This window comes from Cyprinus carpio, chromosome B6 (genome assembly GCF_018340385.1).
Source record: "Cyprinus carpio isolate SPL01 chromosome B6, ASM1834038v1, whole genome shotgun sequence".
Taxonomy (NCBI): domain Eukaryota; kingdom Metazoa; phylum Chordata; class Actinopteri; order Cypriniformes; family Cyprinidae; genus Cyprinus; species Cyprinus carpio.
In genome coordinates this window covers 12,481,193-12,502,921 of record NC_056602.1, presented here as the reverse complement: position 1 = coordinate 12,502,921, position 21,729 = coordinate 12,481,193, and the positions used below count along the sequence as shown (strand labels likewise).

The 21,729-nt window shown below is 38.5% G+C and overlaps 2 protein-coding genes across 2 annotated transcripts in view; both read right to left on the bottom strand.

Annotated features, from left to right (window-relative positions):
• Positions 1-541: 541 nt before the first annotated feature.
• On the bottom strand, positions 542-5,909 carry LOC109096805 (gap junction gamma-1 protein-like). The gene is made up of 3 exons (XM_019110462.2): positions 5,753-5,909; positions 2,947-4,116; positions 542-1,822 (listed from the first exon to the last, which is right to left on the bottom strand). Exons 2-3 carry the CDS (start codon positions 4,088-4,090, stop codon positions 1,809-1,811), a joined length of 1,158 nt encoding a protein of 385 aa, XP_018966007.1. The 5' UTR covers positions 4,091-4,116; positions 5,753-5,909; the 3' UTR covers positions 542-1,808.
• Positions 5,910-13,613: 7,704 nt separating this feature from the next.
• The window catches only part of LOC109102384 (serine/threonine kinase 11 interacting protein), a 32,939-nt gene continuing 24,823 nt past the window's right edge, over positions 13,614-21,729 (bottom strand). The window contains 5 exon segments of the mRNA XM_042725738.1: positions 13,614-14,742; positions 14,859-15,006; positions 15,008-15,065; positions 16,592-16,677; positions 16,900-16,984. Coding sequence (XP_042581672.1) covers positions 14,614-14,742; positions 14,859-15,006; positions 15,008-15,065; positions 16,592-16,677; positions 16,900-16,984 — 506 coding nt within the window. The 3' untranslated portion in view covers positions 13,614-14,613.

Genomic DNA, 21,729 nt, shown 5'->3' with positions numbered 1-21,729 from the left:
TCATCTTAATCCTTTTACACTAAGCTCTTTGAAAAATATTTTTTAAATACTTAAACTGCACATTACCCAGATATCTATGACAATAAAGAACAAATGTTTGAAAAATGGACGTATCATTATTATATAATATTTATCCACATTTACTCTAATAACAATTGTTCACCCGGGAAGCTAAATGAGAAACTGCAGGGGGAAAAAAAAGTATATATAATCTGCCCTACATCAAAACACCATTTAAACACTTTTTTGTTTAATCTAGGCCATCATTCATATGTGTTACTGATTAATAATGAATCTCAAAATTATGTTCAAAAGAATACATTAAAGAATGTGCCAATGCATTAAATGCTGTTGATTATTTAGCAGATACTTACTTTAAAACAAGCTGCAAACTAAATTATTAGCCCCCAAAAAGCATGTTGGGTTTGCACAGGGACTATGATTTAAACACAGTACTTCTGGATTACCAGGTCAGATTTTTTCAGCAGTTGTACTATCACACCCTTTATAATACTGTACCATTCTTAATAGGGTCAAATGCTGAGGGTAAGAAAAAAAGGACATTTATTTTTTAAAGAGGCATCAAACAATGTTGTAGGCCACACTAATACAACCATGGATTTGGATTTTTATGTCCAATATCAACATGGCAGCCACTGTAAAATGGGATCCATTAAATACAGGTAGTAACAGGTATTTCTAGGCCACTTGCACAACTGGAGTCATTTATTCATTTAGCAAAGGAGGTTATAAATAAATCATTTATCAAACAATAATGGTCTTCATTTCATACAAGTCTACATTTCAGACATATTTATCGGAGTACTATTCCTTTGCTAAGATGTAAAACTTTGTGTTAAATATTATTTGGGTCACCATTGATGTACACTTTACCAAAGACACAAAAAGTGTGCCTCTATATAGTCATTGCAAAATCTGAATTCCAGTTTCCCATAAATACCACGTAAACCACAGATATGTTGCATAGATTTTTTTTTTTTTTTTAAACACTAATACAAAGCATGACACCTTTTAATAAACAATTCAAGCATTTTCCAGGTTCTTGTACACACACACATATATATGTATTTTAAATCTGGTCAGATGCATGTGTATTGCAATAATTTTATTCAAAATTTCTAAATACAAAATCCTCAAAATGCATATCAACAAGACAAACAGACAACATTTATTGTGCCCTTGCTACTGTTCGAAAAATGTCTTCCCTAAACCTACAATATTTACATACAGGACAATGTTCCAAAAATATTAGACCACACAGGACTGTACTCCATTCAAAAAGCAACATAACATAAAACACAAACACTTCTGTTTTTCAGACAAAGACACATACATCTTTCATTTCATTGTAATAATCTGAACAGGATGATCTGTGAACCTTGGCAAAAGGTTTAAATCGATACGGAGTTGCTTAACCTTATAATAATGAACAGTATTTATAAATATCTTCACCAACACAGGAAATGGGTCTTTGTTCTCATGCTGTTGTTACAATACACTATAAACAAACATAATTGCTTGGTAAAGAAAGGTACAGTAATGTGGATTATACAAGCTGGTGTTTCTCTAGTCTTTAAATTTGGCAGCTATGGTTTTAATACTGTAAGTAATACTTCTTCTGATATGCATTTAGAGGAGCACACAAAATCATGTCAAAAAACTGCTCTACATTATTTCTATCTTAGCCTTGAGCTGGAGTATTCAATGCAAGATAAACAGGAAATCTTGTCAACAACTGCCCACCAAAATTTACATCTCAGCCTGGAGTTGGAAAGCTGTTAGTGTCTTCAAGCATGACCCTCTTTAAAAACAGAAAAGGAAAATATATATTATTAAATATCAAATATCAAATAACAAAAAGTGCACAAAAATCACATTAAAACATGGCAATTTACTGTACGACGAGATGCACTTCAGATCTGACTGGAATTAATATATACCTTATGAACATAGTTTGAATATAACTTATTCACCAGCCAATTTGGCTACTAAAAATTTTAAACTATCCATAACATAAATATCAGAAATAAACCTGTTTATCAAAGCATAGATTGAAATATATTATAAAATTATATATTTATTATTACCATTACTATTCATTATACTGAATCCTACTAACCTTATTTTCTGTGACTTCTCTTATAAAACAAAATGTATTTAGTTGTAAACTCCAAATATAGTTCACATCAAAGTGAAAGTTTAATGGCAAACATGTTGAAAACTAGCAGACAGGGTGTCCGTTTATAAGGTTATCAGCTATTTCCTCACAAAAGTCATTCTCACTCCTAAGGCCTCCGATAAAGATGAAATCATGCCACAAAATATTATGTATGCAAGCATATGATTTCATGATGATAAAATTCCTAAGAACTTTGCATTAGTATATTTATGGCAAATGTTCCTTACTGAAAGTAAAGAGTTTACCGACAGTGTTCCAATAAAGATGCCAGATGGTACTTTTTGTGTCTACATAAGGACACACAAAATTCTTGGATATGCAGCATTTATTAGATGCCTAGTGAGTAAAAGAACATGCTGAAAAGTGGTCTCTGGCCTCTTCCCGAGTGTACCGTAGTGCATTGTTTTGCTAAGTCTGGAGGCTCTGATAATGCAAAGTGATAGGCTAAATGTGTGGACACATTAGCAATATTTCAGCAAATGTGATCACAGGAAAAAAAAAAAAGATCCACTGTCATTTTCAAATGAAGCAGTTTTTTGTTCATCTATTTTTTTTTTTTTTTTTTTTTTTCAATTTTCTTAATCTAACACAAATTAAATCTACTTGGGAAACTTTTTTGCCCTGGCGCAAAATTCCAAGTCAGGGCGTTAACCGCAATGGTTGATGTCCACCCGCGTTTGGTGGGTGTTAATTTCAAATCTTACTTATACAAACATGATGTGAAAGAAGTGTAGCCCAAAACAAACCTTTTTCCTTGGAGCTGACATAGCCCTCCTGAGCTAGGTTGAGTCGGTTTTGCTCAACAGCAATGCTGTTAGAGTCTGGACCACTGCTGCGTGAAGCCCCTACATCCTCATGGTGGTAGGACTGGTCCAGATGTCGCATTTTCAGGTGTCTCTGTAGACCAGTGTTGGCATCACCCAATGACTCCCGTCCCGAGTCTCCCAGGAACTCAGCCTTAAGCCTGCCAGTGGAGTCCTTTTTCAGGACAGCCTGATATACCGGGGGTGCACTGGCAAGGCGGTGACAGATAGTGGATGTGGATGACCTGTGTATGGGGAGCCTCCGAGCCGATCGACTACGAAGAGTGTCCCTCACACCACTAATTCCCAGATGAAGGATTTCCAGCACAGTCAGCGCCAGGCAGAGTATACTGACAACATACATGATGACCAGGAAGATGGTCTTTTCAGTGGGACGTGAGACAAAGCAGTCCACGGTGTGTGGGCATGGGCTTCGGGTGCAAATGTACGATGGCGCAACTTCAAAACCATACAAAACATACTGGCCAAAAAGGAATGCTATCTCAAAGGCAATGCGAGAGATCAACTGTAGCACATACACCTTCATGAGCCCATCTCTCTTGATGCGACGACGACCGTCATGCTTTGCAGACTTGGCATCGGATGCAGGGGCAGACTTGGCTGCAGCTACTGCTTTACTATCCTTTTCAGAGGGCTCAATCTCCTCCAAGATCATGGGAACTTCATCATCCATTTCGTAAGCCTGGTCATAGTCACGGCTCACACCTCGATGAACCATAGACAGCAGTTTGCGCTTGCGTGGTCGGTATTCGTCATCAGCCATTCGAGCGATTTTGTGCATGGCAAAGCCCAGGTACATAATGGATGGCGTGGTGATCATAATGATTTGAAAAACCCAGAATCGGACATGTGATAGAGGAGCAAATGCATCATAGCATACATTTTCACAACCGGGTTGTGCAGTATTGCATACAAACTTGCTCTGTTCATCTTGATAGATGGTCTCACCGCCTACCACTGTCAGAACGATTCGGAAGATAATGAGGAGGGTGAGCCAGATCTTTCCCACAAATGTGGAATGGTTGGAAATCTCATCAAGCAAGCGTGTCAAGAAGCTCCAACTCATGTTGCCACCAACACAAGAGACCTGATCTGAAGAAAAAAAAAAAAAAAAAAAATATAAAACAGATAATGGGATTGTAGAGGCATTGAATGTGGAACACACAACTTTACAATTAAAAATGGTTCAAGCAGGAAAAGTGACAGAGTAACCAATGCATGACATTAATTGCATTTGTTTAATGCTGTAACACCTTATATTATTATTTGATATCGCAAGTGATTCATTCTATTCTAATGATGAACGCTCGAGCTCCAGCAGGTGTCAGTGATCAATACAGACACACATTTGACACACACACACAAACCTTCATTACAGAACTATAGCCTCTGTTTATCAGCATACAGTGGCGAACTTCTTAATAGAAATCATGTTCAGCCTAAGGGTTAATGACATACAAAAGTGCCCAATACGAAAGAAAAGTAAAAACATCTGATACTAAACATCTACTCTTGATAAAGCAAAAAAAAAAAAAAAAAACTTGTTTAAAACATGCCAAGTTAGAAAAGCACTTGCATTTATAAAAACTTTCAAATCATTTTCAAGAAAAGATTTAAACAAATTCAAAGGTTTTAAAGTTTCATGTGGCATAACCAGAGCAAAATTGTAAATGTAAATAACATTATTTTGTTATTTTATATTATTATTATTTATTCTTATTAGGACAATAACTCAAACATGAGAAAATTATTCAATTCATATTTGCTACGTCATTTAATGGAAATGTACTGAGTAGCTGCATGCCAACATGAGCAACCTCACCTGTGAGCTGGAGCTTTAAATATAAGAACAAGTCACAGCAGGTCACTACCTGACATGAAACAAGACTGAGGTTCTGTGGTCAAGAGAAAGCTAGGAGGAGGAGTTGTGAAAAGTCTCAGACGATTGACATTCCATCTCCACTACTGAAACAGTAAAGCTACTAAGTGTTTTAGTCTTTTGTTAGATTGTATAGTGATGTGTTAGCACAATACAGTGATTATTTTAATATCAAATAACAGATCTATGGTGACGAGTTCTCTCTAGGCTTGTGGTACAGACAGGCCACAAAAGACAACTGCTTGTAGAAACACAACAGTGCATACTTTGCCACAGTACTCTCTGAACTGACTGTCCCTCATCATCCCACAAAATAAATAAGACATGACACACAATGCAAATAACATCCATACAACATAACATCCCTAAAGTTCAAGCTGAGCAGAATGATCGTTGACTGGTGTCCGACTTTTCAAACTTCTATAAGGTGAGTGATGTGTTTTTCAACAAGACCTCAAACACACAAACAAAAATTAAAAAATTAAAAAAAATATAAAACAATAATAACAATAATAATAATAATAATAATAATAATAATAATAATAATAATAATAATAATAATATTTTTTTACCCAACTCTACTATATGTTTCTAAATTAGCTCGAAAGGCTTTTAGTTAAATTTGACAATCGATTTATTAATCGATATGATAAAGTTTCTTTGGCATACTGAGCTGATTAAACTTCCTTTTTTAAAGAAAGAAAAAATCTTTTAAGTTTTATACGCGACAACTTTGTATCAACGACAACGAAAAGAAATCTGAATTCTCAAAAGTCACATGTTGCTCCGGTAAATGCGCAGCACCGGTACACCTTAAACAGGTAAGAAACAACAAAAACATTCACATACCTTCGTCTAACAGGTGATTAGTGCTCCTGTGCTCAGCTGTTGACAATACTTATATGTTTGACCAAACCTCCGACACTAGCGTATCACCTGTTTTTCAATTTATTTCCAACCCCTTTTTTTCACGTTAACCCATACACCGTTTGTACGCCACACCACGTGAGCCTCCATCCTAAGCAGCGTTTTCACCTCCTCTACACCCACACGCAAGGCCTTTAAACTTGAAACCTGAGCTCAGTCGTTTCCCGACCAAAAAAATAAAAAATAAATTACCATTATGAAGAGGAAGAAAAAAAAGAAACCTGAAGTGACTAGGACACATCTCAAAAGTTACACTCTCGCTATAAAAATCAACAAATGTAAATAAGCAAATATTTCCCCAGTAAAATCAAATTTTATTTATTCAATATAATGAAATATATCAACTAAATATACATTTTAATAGGTGGCATATTTGCAGATGTCTGACTCAGTACTGTTTGTCTTAAACAGTTTTTTCCAGTCTATAACCTAAAAAAAAGTTTGTATTGATGAACATTATTTTTCAAGTTACAAAACACATTTTTAATTCTACTTCCTTTAATTCAAATTGTAATTATGTTTCTTGTTTGCTTCCTCAATTCAAATTAAATTAAAATTCAGGAATTGAAGGGGGAGTTAACAGGCAGTCTCATTTTTTTTGTCACATATCAGCATCCAAGAAAAAGCAATCTCCAAATGTAACAGGGCCAAGCTGCAACTTATGTAAGCTATGATGTTAAAGATTTTTCCTCTTTCATTTCACTTAAATATTTCAGATGAGGCATTCCTTTTCCCTCACAAACACAAAATATTGCTTAAAATTCAGATGTGAACTATAGGTTTGACAAGTCTCTGTAAGGTTTATGGGATGTTGCAGCAGCTGTCCAGTTGTATGTGTGTGTTTTAATTTTTAATATACATTTATTTATTTAGCATATATCTGATACATCCCATAATAATGTTGAAGAAAAAATACAGATGACTAATTTGAATGTATTCAATATAACTGTTAAGTTAATAATGTGGAGATGTTTAATGCTGAGTCTTTTTGTCATAAAACATGGCAACACGCTGTGTAAACTGATGTCATACTTCATAGTCACCAAGCATAGGAAAAGATCACAAAACTAATTGCTACACCACTGCTAGACCATACAGAAAGAGAAAGTGAAAAAGTGAGAGAAAGATCCATGTACATGCATCAACAATAATAGTATTGGAACAGCTGTATAAATATATATATATATATATATATATATATATGTATATATATATACACACACACACACACACACACGCGCACGTGGCCAGAATTGTTGCTACCTAAAGTAAATATGATCAAAGAAGGCTGTGAAAATAAATCTGCATTGTTTATCCTTTTGATCTTTTATTTAAAAAATTCACAAAACTCTAACCTTTCATTGGAAAATAAGAATTTAAAATGGGGGGAAATATCATTATGAATTAAATGTTTTTCTCTAATACACACTGGACACAATTAATGGTACCCTTTTACTCAATACTTTTTGAAACATTCATTTTCCAAAATAACAGCTCTGAGTTTTCTCCTACAATGCCTGATGAGGTTAGAGAACACCTGACAAGAGATCAGAGACCATTCCTTCATCCAGAATTACTCCAGACCATTCAGATTCCCAGCTTCTCCTCTTCAGTTCACAACACTCCTTTTTTATGGTTCAGGTCAGGGAACTGCAATGGCCATAGCAGAAGCTTGGTTCCCTTTCAAGGGAACTTCGAACTGCGTCCTCTAGGGGTCGCTATGGGGAACACCTCGTCGTGACCCGTGTCTGAATACAAATGAAAAAACACCAACGAGTTGGCCGGCGACAGCCTCTGACGTCACTACCGGTGCGACTATAAAACAGGCACCGGGAAAACACGTCATTCTCTTCTTCGTCTTCACTGACTGTATTGTTTGAAGCGTGCATCTGAAAGAACCGGTAAGAGCGCTCTTTCTCTGTCTATCATGGCGACTACTAGCAAGCGTTTAGACACATGTATGCATCCGTGTCTGCGTTATTTGACACCTGATGACACACACGATCTTTACGTGATTTGTTTGGGTAAAGAGCATGCACACGATGTCTTTGAGGAGGCAATCTGCGTGCATTGCGAGCATTTTTTCAAGGGAAAAGCTCCGCTCTCGTTCGTCTCTCTTTCCGAGGAAAAAAAAAAAAGGCAGCCATCTGCTTCCCGCGGTTCAGGAACAGCCGCTGCTGAGGCACGGAGGAGAATGAGCTCGTGAGAATTTCAGGTGGATCTGTCTGAATGGTTTAAAAGAGGGACTTTCCCTTTCGCGCTCAAAATGGCGGCGGACGAGAGAGAGCCTAGGGAGGATGATGTTATATCTTTAACACTTTCTGATACTGAGGTTAGTGCTCTGCTGGGTTTTTACCCAGGAAAAGCAGGAGATATTTGAGGATGGTGAAGAAGCTGAGGCTGAGCCTTCTCAATTCTCCTGCCCTGCGTATGTAGAGCTGTTGAAGTTTATGGATCGCGCCTCGATGAGCGTTATCTTTCCGACCATAGCCCTCCAGCTCAGGTGAGCCTTCCATTTCTGCCTGATCTCCATACAGAGATCGAAAGGAAATGAAAGAGGCCGTTTTTCTTCCCGCATCCATCGGTTTCAGCATAAGAGTTTTGCCGACATCGAGGCGATGCGCGAAAACGGCTATGAGAGGATGCCCCCTGCAGAAAGAGCTTTTATTCTTTCATCCTCTCTTAATCTCCCTCCTTGCCATCTAAGCCCCTTCAAGAAATACATCTCGCTTAAATGGCAAGGCATACGCAGCAGCAGGTCAAGCTGTGGCTTTATTACAAAATCAATGCTTCAAGCATATCAGACTGATCTGCTAAGAGGCGAAGGCCTTTTTCCTGATCATGTAGCCAAGCTGCGCCGCACCACAGGCTTCTCTCTGGGCTACCGAGCAGGCCGCCTCTGCCAAGCGCAGGACTATGGCGGCCATGGTGGTGGCGGAGAGACATCTGTGGATGAACCTGGCAGACATCGGGAAGAAAGAAAAGGCTTTCTTCTCGATGCTCAGGTTTCGCCTTCTGAACTTTTGGGTATTTCCATTGATACGATGATCAAGAAGTTCGGGGAGACGAAGGCGCACTCCACTGCTTTCAGATCCTTCGTTCCACGAAGGTCCAGGTCTGAACCCGAACAACATAGGGGTCCTGGCCTGTCTCGATCTGAGGATCAAAGATGGGCACAGAAGGCTAGTGTCGCGACTCACGCTCCTCCCCCACCTGCGGGCAGGGTTAAGAGGAATTGTGGGTCACAAGGAGGTAAGCAGAACCTAAGGGATGTGATCCAGACGAGGCAGCGTTCTCGTCTGAGTCAGAGTGATACTGAGGTATCTACTCGTTCCTTTTAAGGATTTTTAACTCCTGCTTTTATCCTCCCCTTCCTAATTCCCCTGTAACCACCAGCTCTCCACCTGATCGAGGTTAGGTGGAAACCTCTAACGCATAACAGTCTCCTATGCTGGACCTATAATGTTTTTGGCTGGTTCTATGTTCATAGCAACCACCTTACTGATGGTCCGGACTAAAAGGAGGCGCCCCTTGAGCGGGGCTCCAGCGCAGGAGGGTGGGAGTATAAAAATAACCCTTTCTGTATATACTTATGTGTAAATTGCTGGTGGTTATGTGTCTACTAATAAACTCTGTGAGTTTCCTTTGCAGTGCTCAGTTACAGTGTTTACTAAACACTCGTCAGCACCAGCCATCCGGCTTCATGTTCCGGTATTAGGCGGCTGAGATCACAGGTTTCTGCGGGAGCCTCCTTGATCATCAGGCCTGGCACAGCACTGCAGGGAATTTCATGGATGTCCGGCCAGATCACCCTGAGGGGTCTCCTGGCCGCTTAGGTGCTGTCGCATCCAGCGGGAAGTGAAGGTGGCAGTTACAGAAGTCATCTTGTATATGCTGCCTCAGGTGATGCTCCCCTCGCTAGAGGTTTATAAAATTCGAGCTTGCCTCTCCCGTGCGGTTCAGCGCCTCTGCGATGCTTAGGAACTTTTAGGTACACACGCTAAGCTCTGTGTACTTTCTGAAAACCACATGGTGGTCAGTGTGCACGTGAACACTTTGCGCACTTTCTAAAAATCCACGTATTGGTAAGTGTGCACGCAAGACTCTGCGCACTTTCTGAAATCCTGTATGGTAAGGGTTACGCGCTCCGCCTCGTTCCCTTTCTTGAGATGATTAGACCTTGGTTCCTTGGGCTCCATTCAGCCAGTGTGTATTTGTTTATACACTTCAAGCATCGCTTCCCTCAACATGAGGGGCTATTCGGGCGATTCTCGTGGTAGTTTAGCAGCACTCCCCTTTTCCAAGAAGGGTCGCCTATGAGCGTGCTACTCTGGATTCAGCAGTTCTCCTCTCATATGAGACTGAGTTCACTGTTTTTCCCAGAGCGCTCCAGCATTATTTCCACAGATCGAGTTGATGACTCTCAAACATACTTTTTTGAGATGCACCATTCCATCTATGAGCTGCTCTATCAGAGTGCCACGAGAGCCCTTCCTTAGAACAGTATTTGAAAATCCATGATATGGTAAGTGTGCACGTGAAGTCTTTGCACACTTTCTGAAATCCACACTGTGGTAAGTTCGCACGCTAGTACTCTGCGTTCTTTATAAAATCCTATATGGTGAGGGCTTCGCGCGGTTGCTTCGTGCCCTTTCTTGAGCTGGTAAAAGCCCCGTTCATCTTGGGCGCCACTCCACCCATGTATCCTCGGATAACTATCTAAACAGGGTGTTGCTACTGGAGATCTGTTGAGACAGCTCCTTCAGCAAGCTTTTGCGGAAGCAAGCTGTAGCCCCTGTGTGACAGGCTAGACTTAGTATAAAATGCTAGGTTCCTAGCTGTATCCCTTTAAAGGAATCTCTCCTGATTCCAAGCCTTTAACTCTACCACCGGGCCGAGGCCCTAACAATTAAGATGGGTATGTAGCTTAGGCCTTTGGCCGTAAGGGGTTTTGTCACAGACAGCCGTCTAAACGTCCCGGGGTCAACTCCCATTGAAATGGTAGAGTTGGTACTTAGTGTTCGCCATGATTCTGGCCTGCACTCCCCTCAGCATGGCTAGCTCTAGCTCCCTGCCATGCTTCGGACGCAAGCTTCAGACGAAGAAGTGAATGACGTGTTTTCCCGGTGCCTGTTTTATAGTCGCACCGGTAGTGACGTCAGAGGCTGTCGCCGGCCAACTCGTTGGTGTTTTTTCATTTGTATGCTTCAGACACGGGTCACGATGAGGTGTTCCCCATAGCGACCCCTAGAGGACGCAGTGTCTCGTTCCCTACTCAGGGAACCATGGTTACATTCGTAACCTGAGACGTTTTGTTCCCAGTGACCCATTTTTGTGTTGTTTTTAAGGTTTGTTTTTGGATTATTGTCTGGTTGAAAGATCCAAACATGGCCCATTATAAGATTTCTAACAGATTCAGTCAATTTTTAAAATTTTTGATCTTTTGGTATTTTATAGAATCTATGATGCCACCTATCTAAATAAGATGTCCAGGACCTCCAGCAGAAATATAGACCCACAACATTAAATTTCATTGTACACATGGGGTACATTTTAACCCATCTTGAGTGTTTGCTGCTAAAAAGCAAATTTTTTAGTTACATCTGACCATAGAAGCCAGTCTATTGAAGTTCTAGTTGTGTCTGACAACTGAATATGCTGGAGATTGTTTTTTGGTGAAAGCATTTTATTACATACCTCCCCAGTCTATGGATGGGAAGGAGTAATAAAGAAAATGGTGGAAAAATAGAGGGAACTTTTCCCTTCTACTGACTCAAACACAATAATTGATGCAAAACAGAATATAATTTATTAAACGCAAGGAAGCAAACAGAACTTCAGGAGGGGTCCAGGCCAACATAAACAGAACATACTAACTCCCCAAAACAACCTAACTAATCTACCAAAGAAAAAAAAAGAAAGAAAAAAAAAATACAAACGATTACACTAACTCCCTTACTGATCTTAAAAAGTATAGTCAAAATAAATGGCAACAACCTCCCTACGGCTTCCCAAAAAAATCAAGAAAACAAAAGAATCAAAAATAAATCTTGGTCTTGACAAAGAAAGAAAATCACATCTGAAGCTCTTGGTGCATAAAAAAGATCTGTAAAGTTGCAAAGACTAAAGTCTCAAATCCAAAGAGACATTCTTTATAAAAGTTAAGGGTCAACCACACCCCCCTAAAATGTCTCGTTCTAACACGCCCCCATCATCTCTACGTCACTATGTGGAAAGATTTGCATAATGCCGCCCAAATGTTCACGCAAAGAAAGAAGGCATAATTTTTATTCTCGCTGTTGCCGCAGCTGCCATGTTGTGAAGTCTGTGTGTTTCATTGAAGTGAAACTTAGTTTGTTCTTCCAAAAGAGAACATGGCTAGAAATCAGTGGTTAAGTTGTATTTCAACACTGTTTCAGAACAGTCCTGTATGCAACAAATGCCTCATAGTTGTTTTATCTCGTCTAGTGATGCCCGGATCGCGAACGAATCTTTCTATTTAACCGGATCTTCTTAATTAACCGGTCGAACCAGTTCACCAAATAAACCACAAACTTTTGAAACGGTTCGCGTATCCAGTACGCACTAATCTACGAATAACTTAAGTTATTCGGTTTATAAACGTGCCTTACACTCCATCTGACGCAAAATAAACCAATATCCCGAGTTATTCAGTTACTCCTAACAGTACATTGACTGAACTGCTAAAAGAAAGCGATGATGGTATGTGCATGCACAAGCAGCTGGACTGAGTCTCGTGCTGCTGGCCTCCGTCACACGCTTAAGGCATTAGGCCAATCACAACGCACTGGATAGCTGGCCAATCAGAATACACCTCGCTTTCCAGAACGATGAGCTTGGTAAAAATCTACACATTTCAGAAGGTGGGGCATAGAGGAGAAACTATAATGTACATTATATGGAAAAAAATTGTTTTTTGAACCTTAAACCTAATGAACACATTGCATTACACCAAATACACAAAATAATGTTCTTTTTAGCAGCATCATATGAGCCCTTTAATTATTGCCCAGATGGTGGAAATGGGAATTGTCACTGCTCTAGCTGAATTATCTTTTGCTTCACATCAGAAATATATTCTCCATTATATTTTTTTTCAATATAATTGATAATAAAAATAAAAATACCTTAAATTACCCACTTCTTTATAATTCCATGAAAAAAAAAGCCATTGCTGGATAATTTCATGTTCTTAATCACCCTGGTGTGCTCAAAATTGTGAATATGAATGGGAATATATTTTACTCACAGGAACTTCTAGGGGTACCAATAATTGTGTCCAACATGTATTTGAGAAAAACATTTCATAAAGATATTTCCTCCCATTTTAATTCTTATTCTCCAATGAAAGGTTAGATTTTTTAATTAATAAATAGAGAGAGAGAAAGAAACTTTTATAAAAGATTCAGACTGAAAACAGGTAATGAAAGGAGTTTAAGGATTACCTATTTAACAAATGTAAAAATTAACTGAAAAAAGGATTACTAGTATATGTGTCAGCTATAATTGTGTGTAATATAATAGCACACAATACTCAGCCTAGGAATTTTCACCTTACTCATACTGAAGAAACGTTTGGAGAAGGAAAAACAGCTGAACAGAAATGAACAGCCAGCAGAAAATGACTGGCTTGTTTTCATGGTGAAATATTCCTAAACTTACACACACACACACACAAAAAAAAAAAACTCACTTATGTGCAACAATCATTCTAAGATATCTCTCTCCCTCTGCCATGCATTGGACATAACGAAAAGCTGTGTAATATTTAAAGAGTTTATTGTGTTTACAAAAATAAAAGTTATTATTTCCCTACTGGAGACCAGTACAAAGATGAATAAATACACATTAAATACATTTTACATTGAATGACAATATGCTTTCAACTTTGTTAACAACATGTAATTATAAAACAAAGCCTTTTTCATTTTTTTCAAGCCATTTCAATTATTTCAAGAAATAAAAGTGCAGAACATCTGAGTGAAACAAACGACTTGGCAAAAAAAAAAACTGTACGTGGTTGTACTAAATTTTCTCTTCGTTTCTTTTGCCTGTGACCATTAAGTTTTGACGTGTAATCACTAGTTCCCTTTTTATGCGCTCTATACAAGTGCTGGGATAGAATATTGGGGGAAAAAACAACTATAGTTACATTTCACATTTATGAGCTAGATTTATGCTTGTTTTCTTATAAAACAAATAAACTCAAAACACTTCAAGTCCAAGTTCATTATGGAGAATCACGTGTACCTATACAGTTCATAAATATCTTCAACATAAAGTCTCAAAGAGTGAGAGGGTATTTTAGTTCACTAACGTGTCTTAACTAACATTGCATTAACACCACCAACACTCAAGTAAACCTGTTATTCTCCTGTGATCTGCATAACCCAAATATGAACCTTTCTGAGAGTACATTGAAAGGCTTTTCACCCTGAGATACAAACACATCTTCACTACCACATTCATACCATTCACAGAAACCTATTTACAAATGAACTGTTTGCACATGCATAGTTACTGTATGTATTATAAGGTGTGTTGATTGATGACAAAGCCAAAAAGGCACTCTGCAGTTTTGTTACTGCACAATTAGTATATAGAGGAGACATTAGCACAACCAAGAGAAGATAATAATGGAATTTGGGGCTTATATGGAGAAAAAAAGACAAACAGTCCACATTTACACCAAGACAGTAATACAGATTAAAACAGGTTTAGGCAGGAATCTTCATATGTTTTTCTTTAACACTGGCTAGTGGTTACTGCTTGATAGTAGTCAGCTTGACCCCAAACATGGTTTCCCACTGATTTGTGATCCAGTTCACCAGGTCTTGTACCAGCTCTTCATCTTCAGCATGTAAAGACCATGTCTTTTCTTTCTTGGCCATCTGTCAAAAACAAACAGCAAAAACCTCCATTTATTCTATCCATATAGTAGCCACATGTTACATCCAGACAAGTGCTCTTGGTTTGGTTGAGAACATGTGAAGATGTACCCACATACCTCATCATAAAGTTTTAGGTCCACCTGGCATGGATCTGATGAAAACAGATGAATAGAACTGACACAACTGATTGGCTGAGTTTCCTGAACGGTCACCTTCCCACTGCTCATTTGGCCCTCAGGTTGGCTCTTGCTCCATTGGTGGTCCATCAAGGAGAAAAAGCATTTCTTTGGTGGCTAGTACACTCACAGAGGCCAAAGAGCCATCTACTGTAAGAAAAAAAGAATATGATAATCCGATTTAATTTAGGCTTTTATTCACATATAAACACAGATCAACGCATATACATAGAGCATATTAAATATGTAAATTAAGGCTCAAAGTGCTTGCTTGATGTGCAAGAACCATTAATTTGTTTAGTTTTTTTCATGTTACTTATGTACATTTGAGTTCCCACAAGAACCTATGAAGTTTGTTCTAGTGACAATTCTTTAGATGGTTCTGTTGCATTAATAATGGTGTCCATAAGTTGTAGCTACAAGCTGTCAGAACTAACATATGGCAGCGAATGTGCACTAGTCAGACATCCTTCTCTTTTTTCATGGATATAATGTATTCAAGCAAAGGCAAATAACAAAAACAACAACAAAAAAAAATCGGACAACTCAAATATTAATAATCTTATTTTATAATCTTACTGTAAGGGTATTGCAAGGAAAGCGTATTGAACAGGGAATTTTATATACTTGCTTTTAACAAGCATATATTGTTGCTGCAATTGCCAAGACACAGCGAGACACCATTCTTTTATGAAAAACAAAAAAAAAAACTTATCAGATGCATTTCACCAACAACAGTACAGGCACAAATGATAGCACATTTCCGCTCACTGACCACCCACAGGGATAAAATAAGAACATCTTGCAGGAAAGAGAACAAAATGTCCGTTTGTGATATCAGATGTACTTTGTGTTTATTCATCAAAATCTTCTGTGTATGTTAATGTTAATGAGCATTTTGGCAGGCGCACACAACTGAAAGCACAAACGACTTTATGAAACAGTTTGTGTTTGGGGAAAAAAAAGGGCATGAGTGATGTTTCAGGATGTTCCTGTTTTTTTAAGATCATTGTAGGATTGGCTGGGTTTGGTCTCACCAGCTGAATGCTTATCACACCACAAGTCTAGCCTGCTGTGAGCCCTTTCGATGTGGTGGTGGGGGGGAGATCTGGAGGAGAGTCAGCCTGACAGCAGGGTACTGGGACTCTTGAAAGCTGAAGCAGCCGCTCACAGTTGGATGACTCTCTCAAGAAGAATCAGATAAATCTGTTTTCTGTGACTCTCCCTTCTTCCGTCAAGACATCAAAGTTTGGTTCCAAGGAACAGCAGGATACTAACAAAAGCAAGCACTGATATATACACCTCTGTGTCCCAGTGTTAACCTGGGCAGAACTATTTCCCACAGTTATCTGATGGAAGTGTGTATGAATCATTAAAGAACTGTAATTTTCATGTGTGAGTCACATTTGAGCTTAAACTGAGATGAATGGGACATTCACTGGGCTAAAAATCAGACCATAAATACCCTTGAGGTGAACATCACACCCATCTTAATCTTTATTTAGTGTAATAATGTCTAATTCTGTAATTTATAAGATATAAATCAGTCTACCACTACATGTTCTGCTACGCTAACCATTTGTAGCTCTTTCCCATCATAGGCAAGTCATCACATGCTGTAGTCACCATATCATTTCTTGCCTATCTTCATCCTGGAGAACATAGACACTCACCTTGGTTAAGGAATGCTAAAAGGTAACGGAAAGGAGGATGGCTGTCGTCTTCTTCACATGGCAGGGCATCCTCACAGACCAGATGCCTATAGAACAGACATAGTTAAAAAATACATATTATCCTATAAGAAATTTCTTAACATATTTTAAATGTGCAAATGAGAGTATTCTTTAATTCTATTAACACACATTTTATGCATTATGTTTTGGGTAGGATAGGCAGGCAGAAAAATGAAAAGCCTGTGGCAGAGATAAAGACAGACAGTGTTGGAGAGGAAAAAAAATGCATGCTTATTTTCCCTGCTTACCAGAGATGGTGCTGTGGGTTGAGCCGGGTGGTGGAGATTCCCTTCAGCTTGCTTTCAGACTTTGGGGCCAATTCCCTTGCAATTTCTGCATGAATACATAGTGCTGAAGTCAGGAAGAATATCTACACAATTTCTTCACAAACTCTAAATCTAAAAAGCTCTAAAAAGAGCTTTACACATTATGTACAGTACACATAATTCTGTTCACATAATTGCTTTTTGAACATTATTGACTGTACCATGCCTTTAATTAAATAAATTAGTATAATTAAACATTTAAACCCTTTAAGAAAAAAATTAAAACCAAAACAGAATGTTTCAGCAAACCAAATAAAGCTGCAAGCAGAAATTATAGGACTAAGCATCAACATTTTGATAATAAAAAAAAATTGGCTGAAATTGTTTCCACATTAATTTGCTGATTTAATGTGAAAATGCTTACGATTATAAATTTTAATATTAGGTGTGATTAATCGTGATTAATTAGAAAATTAGTTTGGCTTCTTATGCTAAGTCTTATGACTTCTAATGTAGTCCCTATGTTATGTATTTTCCTTTGAATCTCCTTTTGTTTTTTCTTATAGTTTTTATTTCTAAATAGATTTATAAACTCATACATTGTGTAAACTGATACAATTTACTTTGTTGGGTGCTTTACAGTGGATTTCACAAAATAATGGTGGAAGCACTCATGGAAATAGTGTTTGACGGTTGCTGGGATGGTTGACTACCTATTAACTGCATGATGCCCCAGGTAGTAGAGAGAAGGCAGGAATGTCAGCCAATATGTTTAAATCCTGGAATGTAAATTGCCCAGTAAACCAGATGGAAGTTTTTTCCTAATCTTAAACCTCATAAAAGTCCTCCTTCAGGTAACACTTATTTAATTTAAACTAAAGAAACCAGTGACAGACGACTGTAGCTTTTCTACATTAAATGAATTTAAAATCACTGCTGTGTCCAAAGGTTGGCTCATGGATTGCCACATGTACAGTATAGTGCAGCCTTCTTTGTCAGCAGTGAGGGATTCACATGTGATAAATGCAGGGAAATAGTTAGGCTGACGGAGATTTCAGAACTATAGAGACAAACATCCAAAATTTAAACAGTAAAGTAAGAATGTGAGGGCCTTAGATATGGCTTTGGATGTGACTAGCTTAGCGAGTTCCATACATAATTAGGTTTTGGTTGCAGAGCCCCCACATCAGGGTGATTGGGTGACCGTGATAGTCGCAGGACAAACTCAGTGACAAACTCCCTACTCAGTGATGCACTCACTGAGAAACCTGATAATTGTGCCCTAGTTATTGGAGATTCTATTGTACGGAATGTGAAAATAGAGACACCAGCCACCATAGTCCAATGTTTACCGGGAACCTGAGCACCTAGTACTGTATCTTGGCAGATTTTATAATGATGGCTAATGCTAAATTCAGTAAGATTGTTATTCACATCGGCACTAATGATGTTCGACTTTGCCAGTCAGAGATCACTAAAAATAACATTAAAGAGATGTGTAAACTTGAGATACTGTAATATGCTCTGGTCCTCCTCACTGTTTACCGTGGTGATGAGATACATGGTAGACTGTCATCACTCAGTAGCTAGATATCTAATGGTGAGTACACCAAACGCAAAGCGAATATTTGCATCATGTTACTCACTCTAGTTTACTCGCGGGATGTTTTTTTTTTTGCATCACTGTGTGAATAAAAAACATCAAAGCAATAAAAAAAAAATTTCTGATACAGTTCTTGGCTGATTAGCTTGCGTCACAATGCACATTTTCAACATGCAAATTTTCCGTTCGAGTTCAAACAGTCTGTCAGGAAACAGACTGCCCCCTTAATGGTTAGAGCAGGGGTGTCAAACTCAGTTCCTGTAGGGCCACAGCCCTCCGACCTGTGAGTAAGTTGGACTTGTAACCCAAAGGTCACGGGTTTGAGTCTCAGTACCAGTAGGGACTGTAGGTGGGGGTGTGGCTGTACACACTCTCTTCCACCTTCAATACCATGACTGAGGTGAGGCCCTTGGACAAAGCATCAAACCCCCAACTGCTCCCTGGGCACTACAGCAAAACAAACAAACATAGATACATGCATACATAAATAAATAAAAAAATAATGGCTGCCCACTGCTCAGGAAGGGTGTGTGTTCACTGCTGTCTGTGCACTTTAACATGCAGAGTGCAAATTCCGAGTATGAGCGACCACGTCACTACACGTCACTCCACTTCAAGTTACTCACTGTGACTTGAACCATGTTCAAAAGGTAAAGAGGGAGGTGTTGCTACAATTTATAGCTATATTTTCAGTATTTCTAAAAGGTCTGGTTTCAAGTATAATTTGTTTCAAGTAAGGGTGCTTTAATAACATTATCTATTGTAATGAGTGGTAATGATAAATCCCTACTGATGTTTGTGCTAGCTATTGTATACAAGCCGCCAGGGCAACATATAAACTTTATCAAAAAATTGCTGATTTTCTATCAATGTTAGAGTTAGTGCTGACTTTAGATAGTTATATTAATATCCATGTTGATAATAAAAAGATGCATTGGGATCAGCATTTACAGTGGGGAAATACTTATTTGATCTCCTGCTGATTTTGTAAGTTTGCCCACTTACAAAGAAATTAAGGGTCTGCAAAAACACATTATATAAAGGTTAGAAATAGATTTGCATTTCAGTGAGTGAAATAAGTATTTGATCTCCTACCAACCAGCAAGAATTCTGGCTCCCAGAGATTGGTTATGTGCCCATGTGGAACACAGATAAGTCCTGCCACTTTAAGAAGTTACTCCTAATGACAGCTCGTTAGGTGTATAAGACACCTGTCCACACAATCTGTATCTTCCATTCCAACCTCTCACACCACCATGGGCAACACCAAAGAGCTGTTAAAGGATGTCAGAGACAAGATTGTAGATCTGCACAAGGCTTGACTGTTTGTGCGATTATTCGGAAATGGAAGAAATACAAAACAACCATCAATCGGCATTGGTCTGGAGCTCAGTGCAAGATCTTGCCTCACGGGGTAAGGATGATCGTGAGAAAGGTAAGGGATCAGCCCTGAACTACACAGGAGGAGCTTGTTAGTGATCTTAAGGCAGTTGGGACCACAGTCACAAAGCAAAACATTGGTAACACTAGGCGGTAATGGACTGAAATCATTTAGCACCCGCCAAGTCCCCCTGCTCAAGAAGGCACATGTACAGGCCCGTTTAAAGTTTGCCAAAGAACATCTAAATGATTCAGAGAAAGCTTGGGAGAAAGTGCTGCGGTCAGATGAGACCAAAATTGAGCTCTTTGGCATCAACTCAACTCGCCATGTTTGGAGGGAGAGGAAATGCTGACTATGACCACAAGAACACCATCCCTACAGTCAAGCACGCAGGTGGAAACATTATGCTTTGGGGCTGTTTTTCTGCTAAGGGTACAGGACAACTTCACCGCATTGAGGAGCAAATGGACAGGGACATGTACTGTAAAATCTTGGACAAGAACCTCCTTCCCTCAGCCAGAACACTGAAGATTGGTCATGGATGGATCTTCCAGCATGACAATGATCCGAAACATACTGCCAACACAACAAAGGAGTGGGTCTAGAAGCAGCACAATAACGGAGTGGCCTAGCCAGTCTCCAGACCTCAATCCTATAGAAAATCTATGGAGGGAGCTGGAACTTTGAGTTGCCAAACAACAGCCAAGTAGCCTTAAGGATTTAGAGAGGATCTGTAAAGAGGAGTGGATCAAAATCCCTCCTGAGATGTGTGCAAACCTTGTGACCAACTACAAACAATGTCTTACCTCTGCCCTTGACAAAAAGGGTTTCTGCACCAAGTACTAAGTCATGTTTTGCTTGGGGATCAAATACTTGTTCTACTCACTGAAATTTCTAGCCTTTATATAATGTGTTTTTTTTCTGGATTTTTTGGTTGGTATTCTGTCTCTACACATTAAAATAAACCTACCATAAAAATTACAGACCCTTCATTTCTTTGTAAGTTGGCAAACTTACAAAATCAGCAGGGGATCAAATAAATATTTTCCGCACTGTATAGACATTCTAAACTCTACTGGGGTTAGACAGCGCATGTCAGGACCTACTTATTGCCATAATCATATTTTAGATTGAATACTATCACATGGAATGGATGTCATCGGCATTGAAATTCTTCAGCAGAGAGATGATATCTCAAATCATTATCTATTCTTGCATATACTGTACTTCATATAGATAAAGCTGCAAACTCAACTCCTTGTTACAAATATGGTAGAACCGTCAATTCTATAACAAAAGTCTGCTTTGTAAATAATATTCCAGATTTGTCTCAATTCCACAGCATATCCAATAGCTCAAAAACTTGGTGTAACATAAAACACAGGCGCCGAGCATCCATGGAAAAACGCCAGATATGCACCAATAATTTGAACCAAGTTATAGCTTAGTGTGTGTCTGTAATATTTCTTAATGAAGCTATCGATAAGCTTTATCTTAATTTCCAGTGAGAAGCTCAGCTTTTGTAACTGAAGATGTGTATTATTCGTTGGATTTTAAATAATCGTCAAGTAAGAATGTCAAAATGTTTTAAGTCATCATTTACATAGAGCTGAATAAAAAAAAAAAAAAAAAAAATCATGCATTTCCAGCCAGTCATAATTTAAAGCTTAGTATACATAATAGTATACTTAGTAATCATAATAGTTTTATAAAAAAAATTTGTGTTTAAGGTTGTGGACCCGTCTTGTGTCTGTTTGTAACTTGTGTCTTGTGTCTGTTTTTTGTAACTGCATATCTGAAGCATATATATATATATATATATATATAT